At 38.5% G+C, this 23,895-nt stretch overlaps 1 protein-coding gene across 3 annotated transcripts in view; it reads right to left on the bottom strand.

Moving 5' to 3' along the window:
- Positions 1 to 1,427: 1,427 nt before the first annotated feature.
- The window catches only part of LOC113061356 (thrombospondin type-1 domain-containing protein 4-like), a 31,512-nt gene continuing 9,044 nt past the window's right edge, over positions 1,428 to 23,895 (bottom strand). For 2 of the 3 annotated variants that reach the window (XM_026230399.1, XM_026230400.1), the window contains exons 8-18: positions 9,621 to 9,825; positions 8,601 to 8,776; positions 7,803 to 7,902; positions 7,494 to 7,664; positions 6,674 to 6,803; positions 5,340 to 5,544; positions 4,530 to 4,703; positions 4,285 to 4,458; positions 3,468 to 3,647; positions 3,241 to 3,385; positions 1,428 to 2,488 (exon numbers count right to left, since the gene is read on the bottom strand). In XM_026230399.1, the coding sequence (XP_026086184.1) occupies positions 2,343 to 2,488; positions 3,241 to 3,385; positions 3,468 to 3,647; positions 4,285 to 4,458; positions 4,530 to 4,703; positions 5,340 to 5,544; positions 6,674 to 6,803; positions 7,494 to 7,664; positions 7,803 to 7,902; positions 8,601 to 8,776; positions 9,621 to 9,825 (1,806 nt within the window). In that variant the 3' untranslated portion in view covers positions 1,428 to 2,342. Of the gene's footprint in view, positions 2,489 to 3,240; positions 3,386 to 3,467; positions 3,648 to 4,284; positions 4,459 to 4,529; positions 4,704 to 5,339; positions 5,545 to 6,673; positions 6,804 to 7,493; positions 7,665 to 7,802; positions 7,903 to 8,600; positions 8,777 to 9,620; positions 9,826 to 18,530; positions 18,715 to 23,895 lie in introns of those variants that run through there. The other variant, XM_026230401.1, reaches the window with a different exon arrangement.

Raw genomic sequence — 23,895 nt, 5'->3', positions numbered from 1 at the left:
TGTCACGGGACTCTTTATTCTGCATGAATGAGTCTCAAGCCTTCAGGGCTGAAGTGGTTTGACAAATACAAATGTTATCACACACAATGATGTGCCTCTTAAAGGAGATCATTTGATTTTCCGCACATATTCAGCGTGTGATGATTCTGATTTGTTCATTTTTCACGGCTTGTCCACAACAAGTTTGATGAGATTGCACACATTTTCCATCTCCTCACCTTCTAAAAATTACAGAAATAGTTCATGTTTTCATTTTAGTGCAGGTTAATAAAATTTTAATTATTTAGTTAATTATTATTATTTTCCTTAAATACTTATTTTACATTATAATAAATTATTAAAATACATATATATTTTTAAATATTTGTATTATGTAGTAGTAGTAGTTATAAAATAAAATACAAAATTGCTGTGCTTATTTTATTATTATTTACAATAAAAGTCATATGTAATCTTGACATTTTGGGCCAAATTGTGCAAACCTGGAACATAAAAAAAAAAACACAAAAATTGAATTTTTTTTTACACACACAACTTTTACTCCACATTGTGCAGTGCTGACTTATCTTATGAGCTGTTATGATGTTATTATAAGATTCTGCAAACACACTGACGGATTCATTTCAAAATTCATTGAGATCAGGAGGAACAGAATTCAACTTTAGACTTTAATCAGCTTTAAAAAGATTAAAAAGATACAGAAAAATGGTTCTGAATGATAAAGCTGACAAATGTTTCAAAACTCTGAACTGAATGTGTTCAAAATATAAATACAGTGAGTACAATAAAAATATAGGACTTAAATGTTCTCGTCAGTTTAAACGCTTCAGCGCTGTGGATGTTATGGAGCTAAAACAGGCTCAAAATCTTATTTTGTGGATGTAAATTTGGTTGTGCATTTGCAAAACAACATTTTCTGTGAATATGAATAACGTTACGAGTTTGTGAGTTCGCAAATATATCTTTTTTTTTTGGTAACACTTTACTTAAAACATTTATAAATATATATTGCATTAAAAAGTACTTTTTTTGCAGCAAAACAGAATATCAGAATTATTTCTGAAGGACCGTGTGACTGGAGTAATGATGATAAAAATTCAGCTTTAAATCTTAGTTACATTTTTAAATATATTCAAATAGAAAACAGTTATTTAAAATAGGCTAGTAAAAGAAAATCAAAATTGTACTGTATTACTGTACTTTGGATCAAATAAACACAGGCATGGTGAACAGAGACTTTACAAGTTTACTGTTCAAAAACTTATTTTCTCTAATGTCTAGCTTTTAATAGGCATAGAAATATATAACTGCTGGACAACAACAAATAATAATTATGTGTTTATATACTACAAACACTTCTTTCATCACATAATAATAAGGCAGAATAGATTCTATACTGTAATAAATGCAATTAGCACTGCATTGTTCATATACTTTATTTATCACCTGCTGGAGATGACTCGAAAAAACATATATTGTCCCAATCGTATGTTTAATGTGTTCATGTTTCCAAAAGTGTCTGGATGCTTTTGCCCATATTAGGAGTTTCCTGGTATGACTTTCTGCTCGGGAGCGCCCTCTGGCTTCAAATATGAATGAAACACACAGTTCATGAGTGTGTATAGTGCTCCTTGATGTTCATCTCGCCTTCTGGGTCCATCATATCATGTCATGCCCAGACTATCCTGTCTCTTTGAGTTGAAATCTATATTTACTCACACCAGCTCTTGAAAACCTCTATTCGAACACACTTGACCAAGAAAATAATCTATGACCCTGACTGTTATAATGCCTTATAACACTCATTGTTAAACCTTTAGAAAATATAATGCATAAAAAACATGGCAAACAAACTTATAATGCATTTTAACTTTGGCTACAATTATTAATGAAAAGATTTAATGCATTACAACGTACATAATGCATTATACACAAAGGCTTTGTTTTGAGAATATGACATAGCTATTGGATTTTAATTTTGTAAACACATTAATTTTGAGACTATTTTAGCTCCATATGTTAACTCTGAATCATTGTCTTTGTGTTTTTGCTCTTGAAGCCCATCGATGAGAGTTTATCCAATCAGAAAGCGGATCAGTGTTTCAGATCTGAGGAACCGGATCCAGTTTTGCAGTGAGCTGAACCCGTTCACACTGCAGCTCCACACACAGATCCATTCGGTTCGGATCACATTCACTCCGCGGTGTGAACAGAAGTGAAGTGGTTGCTGACGCAGTGATTCTCTCCTCATCCTGCGCTCTAGTGTTCATGTGTGACGACGCACTGAGTACATACTGATCTCATCATCACACAGCATCTGTGTTCAATCCCAGGATCTCTGGTCACGATCGCTGTCCCCAGTGTCCAGAGCTCCTCCGGGCCACACGCGTGCAGGACGCACAACACGCCATCTGATAGTAGTCGTACACGCAGAGACGCGCCTGCACCACCACGTTACAGTTGAAGTATTTATCACGACACTTCTCATCTGAAAAATAGAGATGCAATGGAGAATCATATGGAAACATGCACACAAAACCCAATGTTTTTTGCATAAGGATAAATATTCATTTTTGCATGAATAAATACTTTGCATAAAGAAAATAAATCCTGTTTTTGCATTCTGAGATTAAATTCATTATAATTAAGCACATTTACCAGCGAATGTATCATTACTGTAAACTCTTTTATTTTTTTTTTGTTTTATATGGTTTATATTAATTTAGCAGTTTTATGATTTAATTATTTTTGTAATGCATCGAGATGTTTTCTTTTTTCTTTTTTTTTTCATTTTATTCTTATTTCTGTAATGGATTTTTTTTATTTAATAAGAGTAAACACTGTAATATATAGAAACAATTAAATAAAAGGCAAAAACTTTATCCCACAATTCTGGCTTTTTTTCTCACAATTCTCAGAACTGCAAAATATTAATAATATAATATGCTGCAATTAACTTCTTTTTTAAATTCTGTGACAGAAATAAACTTCTATAGAAATACAATATTTATTGTTTCAATAAATATCATCAGCCTGATTTATTTTGCAAATGTAAATAATATATATTTCAGCAATGAGAAACCCATAAAAAAGTATATATATAGTATATCTATAATATAAAAAAAATAGTTTCTTTCTTTTGATTTTGGGTAAACGTGTCAGGACTACCAGAGGTGCTTTTATGCAATGAGCAGATATGAATATGCAGTGCCATGTTTACATATTAATGAGGGGACTGACCAATCAGAGGCAGGCAGGGCTCAGGGTGACACTCCTCCTTGTCATGAGGCTTCAGTGTTTCGTCGCAGAGCTCGCTGGTCATCACGTCATCGGTCAGACAGCGCACCTCTCGCACACGGTAACCTGTCTCACACGTCTTCGAGCACTGCACACACACACACACACACACACATGAGCAGAGCTGATCTGGCTGAGCTGCTGTGTGGTTGTTAGTGTGATGGTCTCACCGCGCTCCAGTCGGTGTGGAACCACTTGGCTCCGCAGGTCTTGATGAAGCAGCTCTGCTGGCTCAGGGGTTTGTCCAGAGACGAGCACTCGTACGCCGGCATCACCATGAAACCCTCGTCTGACCTCATCAGACACACCACTGCCCTCTGCTGACCGCCAGAGCCGCACTCCGCCGAGCACTGACACACACACACACACACACTGCCATCAGAACCTGATCTAAACCAGCCATTCACGAATGCTTTCATCAGTCGAACCCCAATGAACTAAAATATATAAAAAATATATATAAGTTAGTGTGTCAATCACTTATCAGTGCATTCATGTGTTCAGTGGTCACACGAAATGCAGGAAAATTCAAAGTATTTAATATGTTTTAGTGTTTTCAACTGATTCTTTTTGTTTTAAAAAAATATATTTATAATATATTTATATTTATATATTATATAAATATATTTATAAATTATAATTTATAATTTTTATGATTATTCATTTTCAGCATGCCTTTATTTTGATAGTTTTATTTTAAAATCATGTTATTTTGCATTATTTAATTTTAGTGTTTAAATACTTATTTTAATTGAGCATTTTTATGATTTAACATATTTATTTTTATAATGTCAAAATCATTTATTTTATTTTTGCAGTTGGATTTTATTTTTTTAACCCACTTATTTTAATTATTTTAATTTTGTATTGTTATGACCTAATAAATATTTAGTAAGTGTTTATTTGGATAGTTTTTAAATAGATTTAATTTAAATAAGAATTTTAAATGAATCGCTTTTTTTACTTTGTAAAGAGGTGCAGTCGTACCTGACTCCAGGGTCCGGTGAACCACTCTGTGCGGCTCTCACAGGGGCCGTTGTTGCAGGGCTGGGCCTCGGGGGGCCGTTGGGCCCCGCAGCTCTCCAGAGGCAGACTGCTGATGTGATTGGTGAGGCACTGAACGCTGCGCGTCCGTATCCCTGCGCCACAGTCAGCCGAACACTGCGTCACACAGCACACAGCAGTGAGAGCGAGCGAGCGACACACACCTGAGCACAGACCGAGAGACTCACCTGAGCGCTCCAGTCACTGAAGAACCAGCTCTTGGTGCACACACCTGCGTCACAGTTCTCCACATCGCTGGGACGCAGCTTCATGTTGCACTCGTCATCTGCCACGATATCACCAACATTACTGACACAGTGCACCTCACGTGACCTTTGACCTACACCGCAGGGCACCGAGCACTGACAACACACACACACACACACACAGGGCCTGACATTAACACACGCAAACCACCAAATACTAATCAATATAAGCCCCGTGGAGCCATGGCTTACAGTGAATTTGTAACAGCTAGGGGTCATTGTTAGACACGACGTGAAGCGAAATGACTAAAATCCCCTTATCTGGTATAAATTCACTGTAAACCACAGTTTCACAGGGATTATTGCTTTTATAAACAGTTATTCCATATACGTAGTAAGGTTTCACAAGATAAAACAGCAAATAAAGTGTAGAGATATTAATAAAAACAGTATTCTTCCACGAAACAATGTAGCTCCTCAGAAACAGCTGTGGTTGTTACAAAGTGGTTGCTGAGCAACACACAAACTTAAACAGAAAACAACACGTTTGCACGTGGCTCAGCCAATCAGAATCAAGGACCAGAACTATATGTTTTATAAGTGAAACAAACTTTTATATATATATATATATATATTTAATATATATTCTTTTCCTTCTGGCCATAGTAATGCTCGTGTGTTTCTAGCTTTACTAATAATACTAGTGCAGTTCTCCAACCCAAGCTCCGCCCACAGTCCTGGAGGAGGCCAATCAGTGTGGAGGAGGGGCCGTGACAGACAGCTGTGACTCACGGGGCTCCAGTCGGAGCGGATGTTCCACTCGCTGCAGATCTTCAGCTGGCAGGAGCTGCTGGTCTCGGGGTGCTCCAGGTGTCTGCAGCGGCTGCTGTGAACGTTCAGTGTGAGGTTAGTGTACGGCTGACGACACAGAACCTGACGATGCTGCACGCCCAAACCACACGTCTTACTGCACTCGGACCACTCGCCGATGTCCCAGCTGAACACACACACACACACACACACACAGAGAGAGAGAGAGACACCAGCAGTGAGATACTACAGCTCCAGGAATAATGCGGATGCACTGAAGGGTGTTTGTTAATTATTGTATTTTTTTATATTTATTATGTAAATTAATTCATTTTAGCTACATTTAAATTTACAAATAATACAATAAGCCCAGTGAAGCCGTGGTTTACAGTGAATTTGTAACAGCTAAGCGTCATTGTTAGACAAAACATAAAGCGAAATGCACTGTAAACCACAGCTCCACAGGGCTTTTATAAAACGGTTATTCCATATGCGTAGTAAAGTTTCACAAAATAAAACAGAGCCAATAAAGTGTAAAGATATTAATAAAAACAGTATTCTTCCACCAAACAATGTAGCTCCTCAGAAACAGCTGTGGTTGTAACAGAGTGGTTGCCGAGCAACACACAAATGTAAACAAAGGTGAATGTTACTTTGTTACTTTGTAATGTACAGCAGCTTTGAACGTGTCTCAGCCAATCAGAATCAAGGAGAGGAACTATCCGCTTTATAATAAATTGTTTGCAACACTTACCAAAAAAAATATAGTATGTTTTTTTCAGCACACTTAACTGATGATGATACTATATACTACATTTACAGACGAGTAAAAGAGCTCGGAATCTGAACATGATAAATTACAAGACAAGGAAAGCATTGAATGTGTGGTTTAGCATGTTACATTCATTTTCTGGACTCATTTCCTTGCTTATATACTTTAGTATACATCCCAACATTATGCATTTCCTATATTATGATATTAACAGCCCGAACATCAGACTTTTTACCTGTGACAAGTCATCATATTATAAATGATTTTTGTGAATCACTTACTCTTGATTTAAATCCACTAAATGAACAAAACGGATGAATATTTAAATCTCTTAAATCTTTGAAAGCATGTGTACTGTAAAAAAGTCTTGGCTAAATTATGACCACAAGATGTCAGTATCATCTCAAGACCACTGATGTGCATCATTCTTCAGACTCCAAACGTGGTCAAACTCTCCTGAACCAGATCATCATGGCTCATCAGAACATGACAGACAGTCTGGTGAGGGCTTGATCACACACACACACACACACACATGACTCACAAGGCAGGGCAGGGCTGGACGTTACAGGGCTCCTCCTGAGGGCTGGGTTTGGTGCTGCTGTCGCACAGATCGCTCAGCACCAGAGCATGAGTTCCTCGATGAACACAGACGAACACAGAGAACCTGCTTCCTGAACATCAGATACAACCAGCTAACATCTCACAGAATCAGACTCGGACACAGCAGGTTATCTCTGCATCAATTCAGCATTGCATCAGTGTCTCTAGTGAATGGGTGCCGTCAGAATGAGAGTTCAAACAGCTGATAAAAACATCCCAATAATCCACAGCACTCCAGTCCATCAGTGAACATCTGGAGAAGACAAAACCTGAAACACATCCAGCATTAAGATGATTTTAACTCAAACACATAGAGTCTATAATCCAGAATAACACTTCCTCCAGTGAAAAAGTGCATCTGCTGTTGTCTCTCACATCAGAATCCAGTTTAGATCTGTTTAAACGCTGCTTGATCTGTGCAGATTTCTCTCCTGATTCAGACCAGAACACTTTTTCACTGAAGGAAGTGTTATTCTGGATTATAGACTCTATGTGTTTGAGTTAAAATCATCTTAATGCTGGATGTGTTTCAGGTTTTGTCTTCTCCAGATGTTCACTGATGGACTGGAGTGCTGTGGATTAGTGTGATGTTTTTATCAGACTCTCATTCTGACGGCACCCATTCACTGCAGAGACACTGATGCAATGCTATATTTCTCCAAATCTGATGAAGAAACAAACTCATCCTGATCTCGTATGGCCTAGGTGTGAGCACATTTTCACTGAATTAGACACTGCTCAGTGTTTGTGTAAGTGCACACCTCGTCCACAGGAGGCGCTGCAGTCTGTGGTGCCGCTCAGTTTCCAGTTATATTCTCTGGCTCTGGTTGTAGGCGGAGCTGCAGGAAGCTGATTATCCGGGACGGGAGGAGGATGTCTGACCCCTGACCTCTCGTGATCCTCTGAGGTCGACGGACCGTTCACAGCATTCACTGTGCAGCGACACAAGATCCGGGAAACAGAACGCAGGAAGGACAGTGCAAAGATAGCGTTGTAATAAAAGAAAATATGTGTTGGATTGCATGACATAAATCACATCCCAAAAGTGAGCGTAGCATGTAGTGACTGACCGTCCAGCTGGTTCTGTTTAGGATGAGGAGCATCTACAGCGTTCTCTGACGGCATGATGAACTCATAACGGACGCCTGGATTGGGCTGCTGGTAGATCATCTGAGACACAAAATAAACAGAATAATAAATAACAAAAAATTATATTACATAATTCTATTACAGTAATTTTATAAAAAATTAAACATTATATTAATAGTTCAGAACTATATTACAATAACAATAGATAAATAAATAAATATGCATTTAATAATTCTCCAATAATAATATTATCTGTAAAAAAAAAAAAGTTAAAATATTATTATTTGTTAAAAAAGTTAAAATATAACAACGACAGCAATATTGGTATAATATTGATATTAATAATATTAATAAATAATATCATATTATATGATAATTCCGTATATATTCAATATATGAATAATTAAATATTGCTTTCCAAAAATGACACAATAAATAGCTAACTGTAAAGCATAATAATAAATGACAGAAAATTAAACTGCATAATTATATTAACAAAATAACAAATATATTAATAATATTTAAGAAATGTGCAGCAATAACAGTTTCCAAAAGTAATAGATAGATGTACATTTAAAATAATAAAAATAATTCTTAATTTTGTCATAAAAATTAAACATTATATTAATAGTTATATAGTATTATATCACAATGACAATAGATAAATGAATAAATATATATTTAATAATGTCCCAATAATAACAAAAATTACATAGTTATATTAATAAAATAAAACTTTATATTAATATTGCAATAACATTATACTGAGGGTCACTCACAAACACGTCCAGGATCTCATTGGTGGGTCCCTCGGCCAGGAAGGACTCTCCTGCAGTGCTGCTGATCTCATTCGGCCGGCGGTACGTGAACATCGTTCCCACTCCCTCATACATTCCTGGACGGTCGATGGCCCAGTTTCCATTAATAATGGATCGTCCAGACCGGCTGAGCAGAGCTACACACACACACACACACACACACACACACACAAATACAGTAGCTGCTCAGAGTTATGGCCGGATTGTTGCTGACGGGGAACTTCAGTATTTAACAGTGCTTCTGACACACACATAAAACACACACACGCAGCTCACGCTCAGTGACCCGAGGCCCTCGCCCGGCTCGTCTTTGCTCTCGCAGCGCTTACACGGGACGTTTATTGAATCTAGTGGCTCATAAATCAGGGGGAGGAAAAAATCAGTCTGGGCCTTTAACTAACACAGCAGCACTTCCAGGGAGACTGAAATATAGATTAGGATGTGTTCCGCTGTAATTATACGGATCTGATGTGTTTTACAAGCAGCTGTGTTTTAAAGTGAGGCGTTCTGAAATAACTGCTTCGCCCGCAGGACACACATCCAGCGCTGACTGTTTTTAGACACACGCTTTATTAAAGGGGAGCCACAAAATCTCAGCCAATCAGAACACGTGTAACATCAATTATACTGCAGTCGTGGGCGGAGCCAAAGTGATGTTTTTATCCATGTGTTCATAACAAGAATGATTACTGTCGCAATAACGTTCAAGAATCACGAGTGCTTTGTTTTCCAGCTGCTCAACAACAACAAATATTTACAGCCAATCAGAATCTAGCAGACTGCAGCTTGTGCGAAGAATAAACAGAAAGTTATTGTACATTGCTATATTACAGTTATTGTTACCGTATTTTTCTGACTAAGTCGCACCTGAGTATAAGTCTAGCATAGTAGTCATTGATGTAGTTATAGTTATTGTTACATTATCATTATCGTTATAGTTATTATGGTAATGGTTCCTGCTGTGAACAGCTCTTTACTCACCCAGGTAGTTCCTGCTCTTCACCATCTCGGTGACGTTGATTTTGGTGGCTCCCGGCGGGATCTCCACGATCTTGTGATAGCCCACTTTAGACAGAGTGTGCTGGAACACGCCAGAGACGAGCTTACACGCACTGTTGTCTCCGCCGCACACACCACACTTATCAGGAACCCTGCCAGAGCCCAAGAGTTCATCACAGCCGGCACTCTGCCACACACACACACACACACACACACACAGACAGACACACACAACACACACGGTCAGTGACCTCGAATGAACACTTGCACACACACACGTTTGTTTTTGTGAAAAGTGTGTTCATCCCATAGGTGTAATGGTTTTTATACTGTAGAAACTGTATATTCTATCGCCATTCACCAACCCTACACCTAACCCTAACCCTCACAGGAAACTTTGTGCATTTTTACTTTCTCAAAAAAACTAATTCTGTATGATTTATAAGTGTTTTGAAAAATGGGGACATGGGTTATGTCCTCATAAGTCACGCTCTCCTTGTAATACCTGTGTCATACCCATGTCATTATACAGAGTTGTGTCCTGATATGACACAAAAACAAGAGAACACACACACACACACACACACACACACACACACTCACTCTTTCCATCTCACACACACACACTCACTTTCTCAAACACAGACACTGATACACTCACACATTCTCTCTCTCTCACACACACACACACACACACACCAGCATGACCTCTGCCACACTGAGGTCAGTAGAAGCTGCTGTCATGTGATCAGTTTATCTGGCTAATAGTTTTGACAGCTTGATCTCTTCTGAACACTGTACGTCTGTTTTCATGATGCAACGTTGACGTGGGCGGAAACGAACATTAATCAGACGCTGGCGCTGGACACTGAGAATAAATTTTTCTTTTCAGAGCTTCATAAATCCAGTCGAGACACAAGGGTAAAAGCAAGGGTTCAGCGAACAGGTGCAGATAGACGGGAGTGAAAAGACAGAAAGGCAGAGAGAAAATGAAAATGATGGAGGAAAAGAGATTGGAGCCAGTGAGCCTGTGGGAGGTAAATACACAAACACCCATAATCCCTTGCTGAAGTCAGAGCCAGCGGTCACTCAGCATCTGACCTTCTGTCAAAGCCCGTCCAGCTCCAAGAACGACAGCCGATTCACAATGAACACACAGCGCTCACTGGAGAGTAAAGATTTGTCAGCAGGGTTTCCAGGTCTGCTAATCAAAACTAGCCCAATTATATTTTTTCCACAGTTATCCCCTCCATCGAAATAGCATTCAGGGGAGATCGCTTTAACAAACACACTTCAAAAACAACCCTCTACAACAGCGTAACAGTAGCCCAAACCTGTGATAAAACGTGGCAACCCTATTTCTCACTAAATCAAAATCAGAGAGATAAAAAAAAGAATTGCATGTAATTATGAAACTCTATAACATGTCCAATTTGTCGAACCAAAATACAAATCTTGCTAATAACTTTCAAACTATAATGATTCAAAAGAACAATACTATTGGAATCACAACAGTACAAAGAATCAGAATGTGTTCTTTTCCAGCTGATGAACAATAAAAACACTGAGAGGGGAATGGAACCCTCTCTGGGCTAAACTCAGAGACTGAAGCCCTCTCTGGGATAAATTTGGGGAATGGAACTCTATCGGGCTTAACTCAGGTACTGGAACCCTCTTGGGCTAAACTCGGGGACTGGAAACTTCTGTTGGCTAAACTCAGGTAAATGAACCCTCCATGGGCTAAACTTGAAGAAAGAAACCCTCTCTAGGCTAAACTCGGGGACCGGAACCCTGTCTGGGCTGAACTTGGGGAATGGAACCTTCTCTGGGCTAAACTCGGCTACTGGAACCCTTTCTGGGCTAATCTCAGGTACTGGAACCATCTCTGGGCTAAACTCGGGTAAATGAACCCTGTATGGGCTAGACTCGGGGACTGGAACCTCCTCTGGGTTAAACCCAGATACTAGAACCTTCTCTGGGCTTAACCCAGGGACTGGAACCCTCTCTGGGCTAAACACGGGGACTGGAACCCTCTATGGCAGGGATCCTCAAATCTGGATTTCGAGATCCACTTTCCTGCAGAGTTTAGTCAATTTAGCCAATTAATGTCTTTGGGATCATTAGATAATCCCAGACAGGTGACTTTGATCAAGTTGGAGCTAAACACTGCAGTGCATTGGACCTCCAGGGCAAGATTTGAGGAAGGGGGCGCTATGGGCTAAACTAGGATACTGGAACCTTCTCTGGGCTAAACTCGGAGAAAGGAACCCTCTCTGGGCTAAACTCGGGGAAAGGAACCCTCTCTGGGCTAAACTCGGGGAAAGGAACCGTCTCTGGGCTAAACTCGGGGAAAGGAACCCTCTCTGGGCTAAACTCGGGGAAAGGAACCGTCTCTGGGCTAAACTCGGGGAAAGGAACCCTCTCTGGGCTAAACTCGGGGAAAGGAACCGTCTCTGGGCTAAACTCGGGGAAAGGAACCCTCTCTGGGCTAAACTCGGGGAAAGGAACCGTCTCTGGGCTAAACTCGGGGAAAGGAACCCTCTCTGGGCTAAACTCGGGGAAAGGAACCCTCTCTGGGCTAAACTCGGGGAAAGGAACCGTCTCTGGGCTAAACTCGGGGAAAGGAACCCTCTTTAGGCTAAGCTCGGGTACTGGAGCCCTCTCTGGGCTAAACTCGGGGAAAGGAACCGTCTCTGGGCTAAACTCGGGGAAAGGAACCCTCTTTAGGCTAAGCTCGGGTACTGGAGCCCTCTCTGGGCTAAACTCAGGGAAAGGAACCCTCTCTGGGCTAAACTCGGGGAAAGGAACCGTCTCTGGGCTAAACTCGGGGAAAGGAACCCTCTCTGGGCTAAACTCGGGGAAAGGAACCGTCTCTGGGCTAAACTCGGGGAAAGGAACCCTCTCTGGGCTAAACTCGGGGAAAGGAACCGTCTCTGGGCTAAACTCGGGGAAAGGAACCGTCTCTGGGCTAAACTCGGGGAAAGGAACCCTCTCTGGGCTAAACTCGGGGAAAGGAACCGTCTCTGGGCTAAACTCGGGGAAAGGAACCCTCTCTGGGCTAAACTCGGGGAAAGGAACCCTCTCTGGGCTAAACTCGGGGAAAGGAACCCTCTCTGGGCTAAACTCGGGGAAAGGAACCGTCTCTGGGCTAAACTCGGGGAAAGGAACCCTCTTTAGGCTAAGCTCGGGTACTGGAGCCCTCTCTGGGCTAAACTCAGGGAAAGGAACACTTTATGGGCTAAACTCTGGACTGGAGCCCTCTTAGGGCTGGATTCGGGGGCTGGAGCTGACACTGGAGTGACCTATGGGGCTAGGATGAGTCTTTTTCTCCTCATTCTCCTCCTTTAGTTAGAGGAGAATGGCGCGACAGGCTCCATCTTATTCCTGTGGTGTCTGGGAAGTCCATGTGGCGATGGTAATTGGCCCCACAACAAAACAAAGAGTTGATGGTGGTGTCATCTAAAGCTGTTGCTGCAGTGAGCCCGCAGAACTCCCTGGCATCCTCAACGAAGAGGAGATCTCTACCGACTAGGAAAATGAAGCATGTCACGATCTCCATAATCAGTGGGGTAAAACACTTACAGGGAGCCGAAAACAAATACAGGGAGAAGGGGCACCGCTTACTTTATCTAAGGTGCTCTCTTCTGTCACAATGTGCCCCACAATTTGGAATTCATGACTTGCAATTGCAAATGAATATCCTGCAATTCAGATAAAAAATCTGAATTGCTATCAAAAAGTCAGATTTGTGAGATTAAAACACGCAATCATGCTTTTTATTTTGTATTCAGTGTCATAAACAGACTTCCATGTAGTTATTCTAGTTATCCTTGTTATTGACAAAACCTCTTCAGATACATGGTAATGACTTTCAGACGTGTAAGTAGGACTTTCCCAGGAGGACCTGAAGGAAGCATCAGACCTGAATCCAGGTCATTTGGTTCCCAGAGACCCCCCCCCCACCTCTCTCTTTCTCTCTCTGTAGGACATCCGGCCTGTTTGGCACCCGGAGGAACACCAAAACACGGATTTCAGCATTCCTAAGATTCCCTTCAGACTCACCGCTGCCTACAGCTGAGAATTTTTAGTGTTCGTATGAAGACACTTCTGCTTGCAGATGGAGATGAAGGTGAAGACAGGAGAGTATCTGAGCAGACACACATCAAGGGCTTCTGCATGCAAACGTCATCCATCATCACACGGATATTTTTGCTGGACAAATGACGGCCTGAAACACCAAACCTCTAAAGTTTCAGCCTGATGGAGCAGCGTCTCCTGTGATATGGAATATCTCCTCTACTGTAAGAGCTCTTTGAAGCCATGGGCGGCTCGAGTTTGTGGTTCACCAGCGAGAATGAAGCTGGCAGCAGGAGTGACCCGACGGCTACGGTTACAGTGGCCTGGGATATTTTACACCCCATAATGGGCGAATTCAAACAAAAGCACCTTCACACGCAGCAGAACACACACGTCTGAGCAGAACCAGTGACCTCGAACCACACCGTCTGAATTTATTGATATTTTAAAGCCCTGGACTGAACTAGCATAATTATTACACTGCAAAAACTCTTGGTTTCCAGTACAAATATCCAAGCATTCTTAATCCAAGATACATTAACCTGAGAAGAAAAATCAAGTGAATTTATGCTTAAAACAAGAAAGAAATTTACTTAAATTAATTATGTTTTAAGATGATTTTTCTAGAGCCACTGACAGATTTTAAGCATTTATTTTAATACCATTGAGATACTATTACCAGTTTTTAATAATATTTTAAAATCATCAGTTCATGTATATGCTGTCAAAGGATTAATCGTGATTAATCGCATTCAAAATAAAAGTTTTTGTTTACATAATATATGTGTGTGTGCTGTGTTTATTTATTCTGTATATATATAAATACACACACATGCTTGTATTAAATTAAGAAAAATCTTACGTTCATATATTAAATATATTTTTATATGATTTAATTTATATGAATATAAATATATACATGTTAATGCATGTAAATATATTTAAAATATATGAATTATGTGTGTGTCTTTATATAAAGTATATATAATAAATATGCACACTACACACACATATATATTATCTAAATGAAAACTTTTATTTTGGATGTGATTAATCGCGATTAATCGTTCGTTATGCTAGTTTTTGGCTTTATGTATATATAGTTTTAATTAATTTGAGTTATTTTAGTACATAAAGGAAAACTAATTGAAATAAAATATATTTTAAATATTTTTTATTTTATTTTATTTCAATTGACATTTATTCTAATTCAAGTAACTAAAATAATTTTTATTGCGTTAATTTGGGTTTTAGTTTACTTGATTTTTCAGAAAACAAGATTTGACATCCTGTGGTTGTAATGCTTTGAGTAAACGTTTAGATATCTGTGCTGGAAAAAAAGAAAGAAATACTGAGTAATAACATATTTTTTTGCAGCGTTCAGGTGATTCAAACATAGCAGCTCTTCTGTGTGTTTAACGTTCACGTTCACCTGGATCTTGTTTAGACTCCAGATTCACATTCTGATTTCTGTCACAATTAAAACGCAGTTGATATTGTCCTGAAGTCCTCTTTCTGTGCTCATATAATGAATAACAATCCGATGAAATACGGCTGGACAGAGGTCTTTATGGCACAGCCTCCCGCTCTCTGTACGAGTTCCCACGATGCACTGGGAGCAGCAGCCAGCAGCTTATGGACAGATTGGAAACCTTTCAAGCAGCTCTTTCCATCCAGCTCAGTGTCTGATTTACAAAGCCAACAAACAGACACCAGGAGCTCTCAGATCACTTCATCTGCCCACGGATGTCAAACATCACGATGTGTGGCGCCTATTTATGAGAGGAATAATCTAGAACGGTGATATCATATCATCATTATGAATTCAGCTCATTACGACTGACACACACAATATAATACAGTAAAACCGTCTTAATCCTCTGGTTGCTCGTGTTAAGACTGAACTTTATACTTCAGAATGAAACAAATCTTTGTGTGGTTTGTGGCGCTTGCCCCCTGAACACATGGATGTGATTAGAAAAAGATAAATGGCCTTATAAAATATTCACATGTGATTTCCATGGTCTGAAATGTCTGCCATTGCAAAAGAATGGGAAATACAAAAAAATATATAAAATATAAAGCAATTTTTGGGGAGTAAAATCAATGTAGTCTTTGATAGTGTTTAAAATTATATCCAAATGCACAGCCTACATTTTTGTAAGTAATTATGTCAACAGCAAAAAAAAAGACGTATATACAAACAAAAAAAAACATTTATATATATATATATATATATATATATATATATATATATATATATATTTTTTTTTTTTTTTTTTTTTTTATATATTTTTTAATTTTATTAAAATTGACTTATTTATTTTAATTTGATTTCTCCCACCAGATGGCATTAATCTGTCTTCCATGCATTCGATAAATATTATTTAGTACCCTTTAAATCCACTTAAAATACAAAATAATATAGAATAACTATTATTGAAACAAAGATAGCACATGAGTTTCATACTTACACCTTATTTTAAGCTGTCCTTGTTCCAGTGTAATTATACATATAAGTTTTGAATTGTTACTATAATAGAAGTTACATGTAGTATATGTAACAAGGACACCTTAAAATAAAATAAACTAATTAATTAAAAAGAATTATGAATTATGCAGAGGATGAGAGGAGATGTTCTCCAGCAGCGCTCCAGTCTCTAAACCGGCCGTGTTCCTAATTGTTTGCGTGTCACATTCCTGCGGAGAGAGAAACTCCTGCGGCTGGGTTCATGTGGACCCCATGTGGAGGACGGGACAGAAGCATGTGTCCTGCAAACACACAGATGCACTCTGGGACTTTAAGAGAGCAACCGCAGGCTCATAACGGCCACCGTTTACCGCGGTAAACTCCAGCACTGGAGCCGCTTTAATTACCTTCAGCCTGTAAAACAGCTGACTACCGGTCTGCGACACACACACACACACACACACAGAACTCAACCAGCACTAGTTCTAGAGCTCAAACTGATCAGCAAGGGTTAAAGTTGTGTGTGTGAGCTGCTCCAGACGTGAGTGAGTCCTCACATCATGTGTGTGATTGACTTCACTTCACTGATTTTCACCTAACAGCTGGAAAACGCCACACACAGGTGCAGGACTTTTCACATTAGACAGGAAGTAAACACCCTAGCAACCACACAAGACACCCTAGCAACCACCCACAACTCCCTGAAACAAATGTCTACATCATGTGAAAGCTGAATGAATCATCTCTCCATTGATGTGTGGTTTGTTAGGAGGGTTAAAAACACTCCATTCTTTGTTGTTATCAATATCATGAAATGCATTAAAGCTTACATTACAACAGGGTTTCCCAATTTTAATGCATTTTTAAAGATTGAGACGTAGTTATACATGACTTATTGACTGATAATTCAAATGCTAATTAAAATTAATCGATTTTATGTAATCGTAGCCGAATGACTAGTGGATGCCATGTGCAATTACACTAAAACTGTCCAGAGGTATATAAGTGGTCCATTCATTTAGAAAAGACATAAAAGAGATATATACAATCAGATGAACCATTTTCACACACTGGACTAGAAAACAAGTGAAAAATCCCACAGATCGCATGTAATAGAAGTCATAAAAATGCTATTTTTGAATAAACAGGTGGCACAAATGCATCTGACGGTCTGAAGAGAATCAGCTTCGGCTGTGATTTACGGCACATCGGCGAGAGGAACACGGAAACGAGGCTTAAAGGGTCACGCTTACACCATGAACACACCGCGTCCTCTCGTAAAGATGGCTAAAATAGCCCTGAAACAGCTCTCATTCTTTCATTCCTCAGATCCTGTTATTAAAAGCCCAGCGGTGACATTTAAAGGCCTCTGTGCAGCGTTCGACATGTTCTTGATGGAAGAGGAAGTGCTGGAGGAAGTGAAGGTGGCCTTAGAAAGCATCACACCCAAACGCTCGCTCAAGGACACTGGTTAAATCAGCACACTTAGCAAACATCAGGAGGATGCATTAAAACTGTCATCCATAGAAGAGCTGACACGACTTTTTCTTTATCATAAGATGAGATTTTGTTTCAATACAGCTGTATTTTTGTTGCAAAATTAAATTAATTCAATGTTTTATATATTTGAAATTATCATGTGATAATACCTATTAAATATAAAAAAAATGAAAGGTTAATCTCAAATTAATTTCTACTTTTATTGATGGATCTTCATGGATTCGAATCAAAAGATCAGATGATTCATGTGAATCAATTCGACATCAAATGTCCAAAAAACATAAAAGTTATTATTTTAGCTGAAAATTCAACAACTACAGATTTAAACTACAAGTTTTATATTTTTATATCATCTTGTGATAATCCCAAATTTTGTAAAATTGGCTTAATAAAATACAAATGAACGGTGATTAGTCTGTAATTATTTTCTATGTTTATTGATGGACTCGATGAACGATCAGATGATTCACATCAAACGAATGAAACAAATTCAAAACTAAAGACTCCAAACAGTCAAGCTTGGTTTATAAAACACAGTCAGTCTGTAAATTCTGATTGGATGTGAAGTCAATTCAAACATCTGTTTTGCACATTGGTTTAATTAATATTTATGTGGTTAGGCAATATAAAAAATCTAAAACATCTGCATCTAACAAACAACCACCCAAAAAAATCAGATTAATATTTTGCATGACACACCAATCTCTAAAGCCACAGTATGCAGAATCAGACTGATAACAGTCCAGCTCAAACAAGGTATTTAGGTCACTTAAGATCTTAAAATGCTTGTCTAAATGTGAATGGAAGAAGTGGAAGAAGTGGAAGCAAACATGAAGCACACAGACCTGCGACCACGGCTTGCCCAGAACACGCATCTGCAGACAGACCAGAAGTAGAGCCACGGCAGACAGCATCATGACACGCACACGCTCTCTGTGCGACTGTGTCGTCCTCCTGGAGCGCAGATCACACACACACACACACACACACACACACTGAGCGCAGACGTGAAAGCTGAGCTGCTGGAGGAGGAACAGTGGGAACAGAGAGAGAGAGAGAGACTCAGAGATGACTGAGAGGAACACAAAAGATGAAACTGGCGCTACACGACGACTTCCATATTCATAAACCATAATATTAATACAGTACTCCAAAGTAAAACATTTACAATATTGTCATGGTACTGTGTACAAAAAACATGGTATCACTGTGGTAATGCATGAAAGAAATGTCCAAAAGACATGAAAGTAATTATTTTAGCAATGAATTCAATTTCAAATATTTATGTGAAAACTATTAACTAAATTATTTGTACTCAAATCAAAAGATCAGATGATTAATATAAACTGAATGACATAAAAACATAATGTTTGTAAAACAATCACTTATGCCGTAAAATTCGTCTTTTTGGTTCATTGTAAATGTTTTATTGTTGCAAATTCAATGACAAATGTTTTATATTTGAAATAATTGTGATGATGCCTGTTTAAGCATAATTCAGTGATTGCAACGCTTTATAAATGAAAGGTATATAATATCAAATGATTTTCGATTTTAATTTTGAAAAAATAAATTAAGTTCAAAATTAATGACTCAAAAAAGTAAAACTCATAAAACAAACAAACTAAAGATATATATAGTGCATATTTTAGGATAATATATCAAAGTTTTTTTTCTTTTTATAATATTGTTAATTCTTTATGGATCTTTTTAGATTTTTTTATACATTTGTGCATATATATATATATTAATTAATTCACACAAATTTTACTTTGCTACCATTATGCAAGAAATGTGCATTTTAAAACTACAGCATATTATAATAAGAAAAGTTATATAACTGTATTTTTTCTTTCATTTTATCATATTTTAAGCTTCTTATGTACCTAGCATATTTTTTTTATTAAATGTATCAAATAAATTGATTTGCTTCTGTTGTGAATTAAATGTTCTACATAAATGCTTTTGCCTTGCCTTCATGCATATTCCAAAAACATGGTATTAACACAGTACATGTGCAAAACTGTACAATTCAGTTTAGTACCATTCTAAAGTTTATAATTACAAATCTGCTTTTAGAGTTTTAAAACCTGAAACACTTCCCTTATGAAAATGAACCATGGCTTTAATACAAATAAAACAAAAAAACAAGGCTAGTATAGTTTAACCAAGGTATTTGTGGTAAAACTGCTCTTATATACATGTGGGAAACTGATCAGACAGCACAGGGCCAGACGCATGTAAACGTGGAGGTGAAGGTCACTCGCAATGAGTTTAACAGGCCACTGGCCTCCGCTTCTCCTGAGACGCTTCTGTAAACCATAAAACCAACCCACTGTTAATGAGAACCAAACGTACAGAATCACAGACCTGAGAGGACAATCTATCACCCTAGCAACCACCCACAACACCTTGGCAACGATTCAAAACATTCCGGCCAAATGGCAACACACTGGAAGCAACCAGAACACCCTAGAAATGACATAGCAACACCATGACAACCACTCAGAAAATCATAGCAACCACATAGCAACGCCTTGGAAACAACCAGGACACCCTAGAAATTACATAGCAACACCATGACAACCACTCAGAAAATCATAGCAACCACATAGCAACGCCTTGGAAACAACCAGAACACCCTAGAAATTACATAGCAACACCATGACAACCACTCAGAAAATCATAGCAACCACATAGCAACGCCTTGGAAACAACCAGAACACCCTAGAAATTACATAGCAACACCATGACAACCACTCAGAAAATCATAGCAACCACATAGCAACGCCTTGGAAACAACAAGGATACACTAGGAATTACATAGCAACACCATGACAACCACTCAGAAAATCATATCAACCACATAGCAACGCCTTGGAAACAACCAGAACACCCTAGAAATTACATAGCAACACCATGACAACCACTCAGAAAATCATAGCAACCACATAGCAACGCCTTGGAAACAACCAGAACACCCTAGAAATTACATAGCAACACCATGACAACCACTCAGAAAATCATAGCAACCACATAGCAACGCCTTGGAAACAACCAGAACACCCTAGAAATTACATAGCAACACCATGACAACCACTCAGAAAATCATAGCAACCACATAGCAACGCCTTGGAAACAACAAGGATACACTAGAAATTACATAGCAACACCATGACAACCACTCAGAAAATCATAGCAACCACATAGCAACGCCTTGGAAACAACCATAACACCCTAGAAATTACATAGCAACACCATGACAACCACTCAGAAAATCATAGCAACCACATAGCAACCCCTTGGAAACAACCAGGACACACTAGAAATTACATGGCAACACAATGACAACCACTCAGAAAATCATAGCAACCACATAGCAACACCTTGGAAACAACCATAACACCCTAGAAATTACATAGCAACACCATGACAACCACTCAGAAAATCATAGCAACCACATAGCAACCCCTTGGAAACAACCAGGACACACTAGAAATTACATAGCAACACAATGACAACCATTTAGAAAATCATAGCAACCACATAGCAACGCCTTGGAAACAACCAGGACACACTAGAAATTACATAGCAACACCATGACAACCACTCAGACCAGCCTGGAAACCCCACAGCAACATCATGGCAACCAGCCCCAAACAGCCTAGCAACCACATACCGTAGAAACAGCAAGACAATCACCCTAACAACTACATACTGTAGCAACACCCTGACAACCACACAGAACAACACAGAAACCACATAGCAACCCCCAGGAAACTCTCCAGAACACGCTAGCAGCCATGTAGCAACCTCCTGGCAGCACTTTAGCAATTACACAATAATGCAATTAAAACACACTTCACCAACGATTGTGAAACTCACAGAAAAACACCAGGGCAAAGGCTTCTGAATCATCTGCAGCTGCAGCAGAAGTTACATTTCTAACGACTGATACTGGATTCCCAGTGTTATACTGAAACTAGAGGAGCGAGTGTGGTGAACGTCTGCCATCATCAGTCTTTACATTCGGACTGTAATGTGAACCTACAGCCGTAAATCCAGCCCAATGTAAGCAGAACGCGCTGACGGGCCGAACTAACAGCGTGCTGAGATGGCATTATGTTAGAGTTCAGATCGGCCCGGAGAGATGCGCTTGAAGAGCCTCCTGATATCACACGCCACCGGCCACAAACACGCTAGACACTAGTGCTTTTTAAGACTTTTGAGCAGTAAATATTCAACTAATATACTGTCACATAATAACTAAGGGCATGATATACGTAATAACTAACGTAATTAAACCTGTTAACTGTCACTCGTCTCCTCAGTGGGACGCCTACGTTTACTTCACTATATTACAATTAAATCCTAATCTAATCATGACAAACTGTATATCGTTGGAAAGGTCTAAGACTCCTAATTGGATATTTTATCTTTTTTGTTAAAAATTATTAATTAATTTACGACAAGAGTGCACCCCAAAAACCTACATCATAACAGAAGTTCTGACCTTTGTCAAAAAAAAAGTTTTCTCTATCACACTTTAGAAATCATCAGAAATCAAATATCACTTGAAAACATAAACTCTCAAAATTCATCCTTTGAAACCCATTTTAAATTCAAACATTGCATTATCATAAAAATGGTCCATCAAAATCATGTTACAAAATGTTTTCAGTCGGGGTGATGATGGCGCGGTGGCTAAGACGTGAGCCATTGGTTGGAGAGACCCAGGTTCGAATCCACTGGTTGACACCAATGTGTCCCTGAGCGAGATACGCAACCTCTGACATATATAGCAATTGTAAGTCGCTTTGGATAAAAGCGTCAGCTAAACGAATAAATGTAAATGTAATTATAAAAATGTATGTTTGGATCATGCACTTTTAAGTCTCTATTCAAAAATATGACTGACAGTTAAAATAAGTTTATGCAATTAATAAGACTAATTAAATAATACAGCTCATTCTGCATTAAAACAAAAAAAATCAATTGATTACAATACATTTGTAATACTGATAGCTGATTTAAATTTTAATATTTTAATAAAAGCAAATGTATAAAAGATAAAAAATTAAAACACGTTTATTTTTTATTTTACTTAGAGAACTTTTTGCTTGCTACTATGGTGTATGAAATGTGCTATATAAATAAATTTGCCTTATACCCCAAAAACATGGTATTAACAATGCATTATTTTAAATTATGTTTCCAAGTTACTTTCCAAGCACATGAGATTTGCACCTTTATTGCTTTTATAAATATGTTAGCAGGAGCTCAGTTTGAGCTATCATTGGAAAGTCCCGTTGTTGTGTTTCTAGTGGGATTCCCTGCAGTATTTCATCTCGCTCACTCTCATTCAGTGCACAGGCTCCATCACTGATGCTCTCAAGAGCAAGAGCAGTGTTCAGAGCCGTAACTCTTCACATTTACATTAATGCATCTGGCAGACGCTTTTATCCAAAGAGACTCACATTGCATTAAAAGCATATATTATATAAGTTCACGCATTCCCTGAGTATCAGACCTGTGACTCTGGTATTGTTACTCACATGAACTACAGGAGCGATGACATCAATATCACTCATTAATAAGTCAATATTATTTATAATGCACTTTTCACAATGTGCATAATTTCAAAGCAGCTTTACAGAAAACTACTGCAGTAATAAAAAGAAAGTTTTTATTTACAGCATCAGTTCAATTAAAAAAAAGGCAACTCTTTTAAAAACTGTAAAAAAAACTTGAAATTGCAAGAAAAAAGTCACAATTGTCAGACATAAATGTACTTGCCTTTTTATTTTTTTATTCCATGGCAGAAATAAGCTTAAATGTGAATGCAATGCCATAACATATCATTATACTTTGAAAGGTAAACATTGCTTTAGAAATCAGGGGTATTTCAAGCAAAAAAATTTAGGTCACAGGGTTCCAATGACAAAAAAAGTTTGGGAACTCCAGCTGTAAAGACACACACACACACACACACACACACACACACACACACACACACACACTCCTCTGGCGTTCAGCCGCAGCTCAGTGCTCAGTGGGATTCCCTTCATAAAGGCTCTTTCTTTTCTTCAGTGTGTGAAACAGTGAAATTCTATCTCAGGCTCGTCTACAGCTGCAGTTATACACTGCTTCAGCATTTACCAACACGACAAACTGTTGCAGGACAGTGAATGCATCCTAAACACTTGTTTG

This window comes from Carassius auratus, chromosome 43, assembly GCF_003368295.1.
Source record: "Carassius auratus strain Wakin chromosome 43, ASM336829v1, whole genome shotgun sequence".
Lineage (NCBI taxonomy): Eukaryota > Metazoa > Chordata > Actinopteri > Cypriniformes > Cyprinidae > Carassius > Carassius auratus.
The sequence above is the reverse complement of the archived record's forward strand: the minus strand, read 5'-3'. Positions and strand labels throughout refer to the sequence as shown.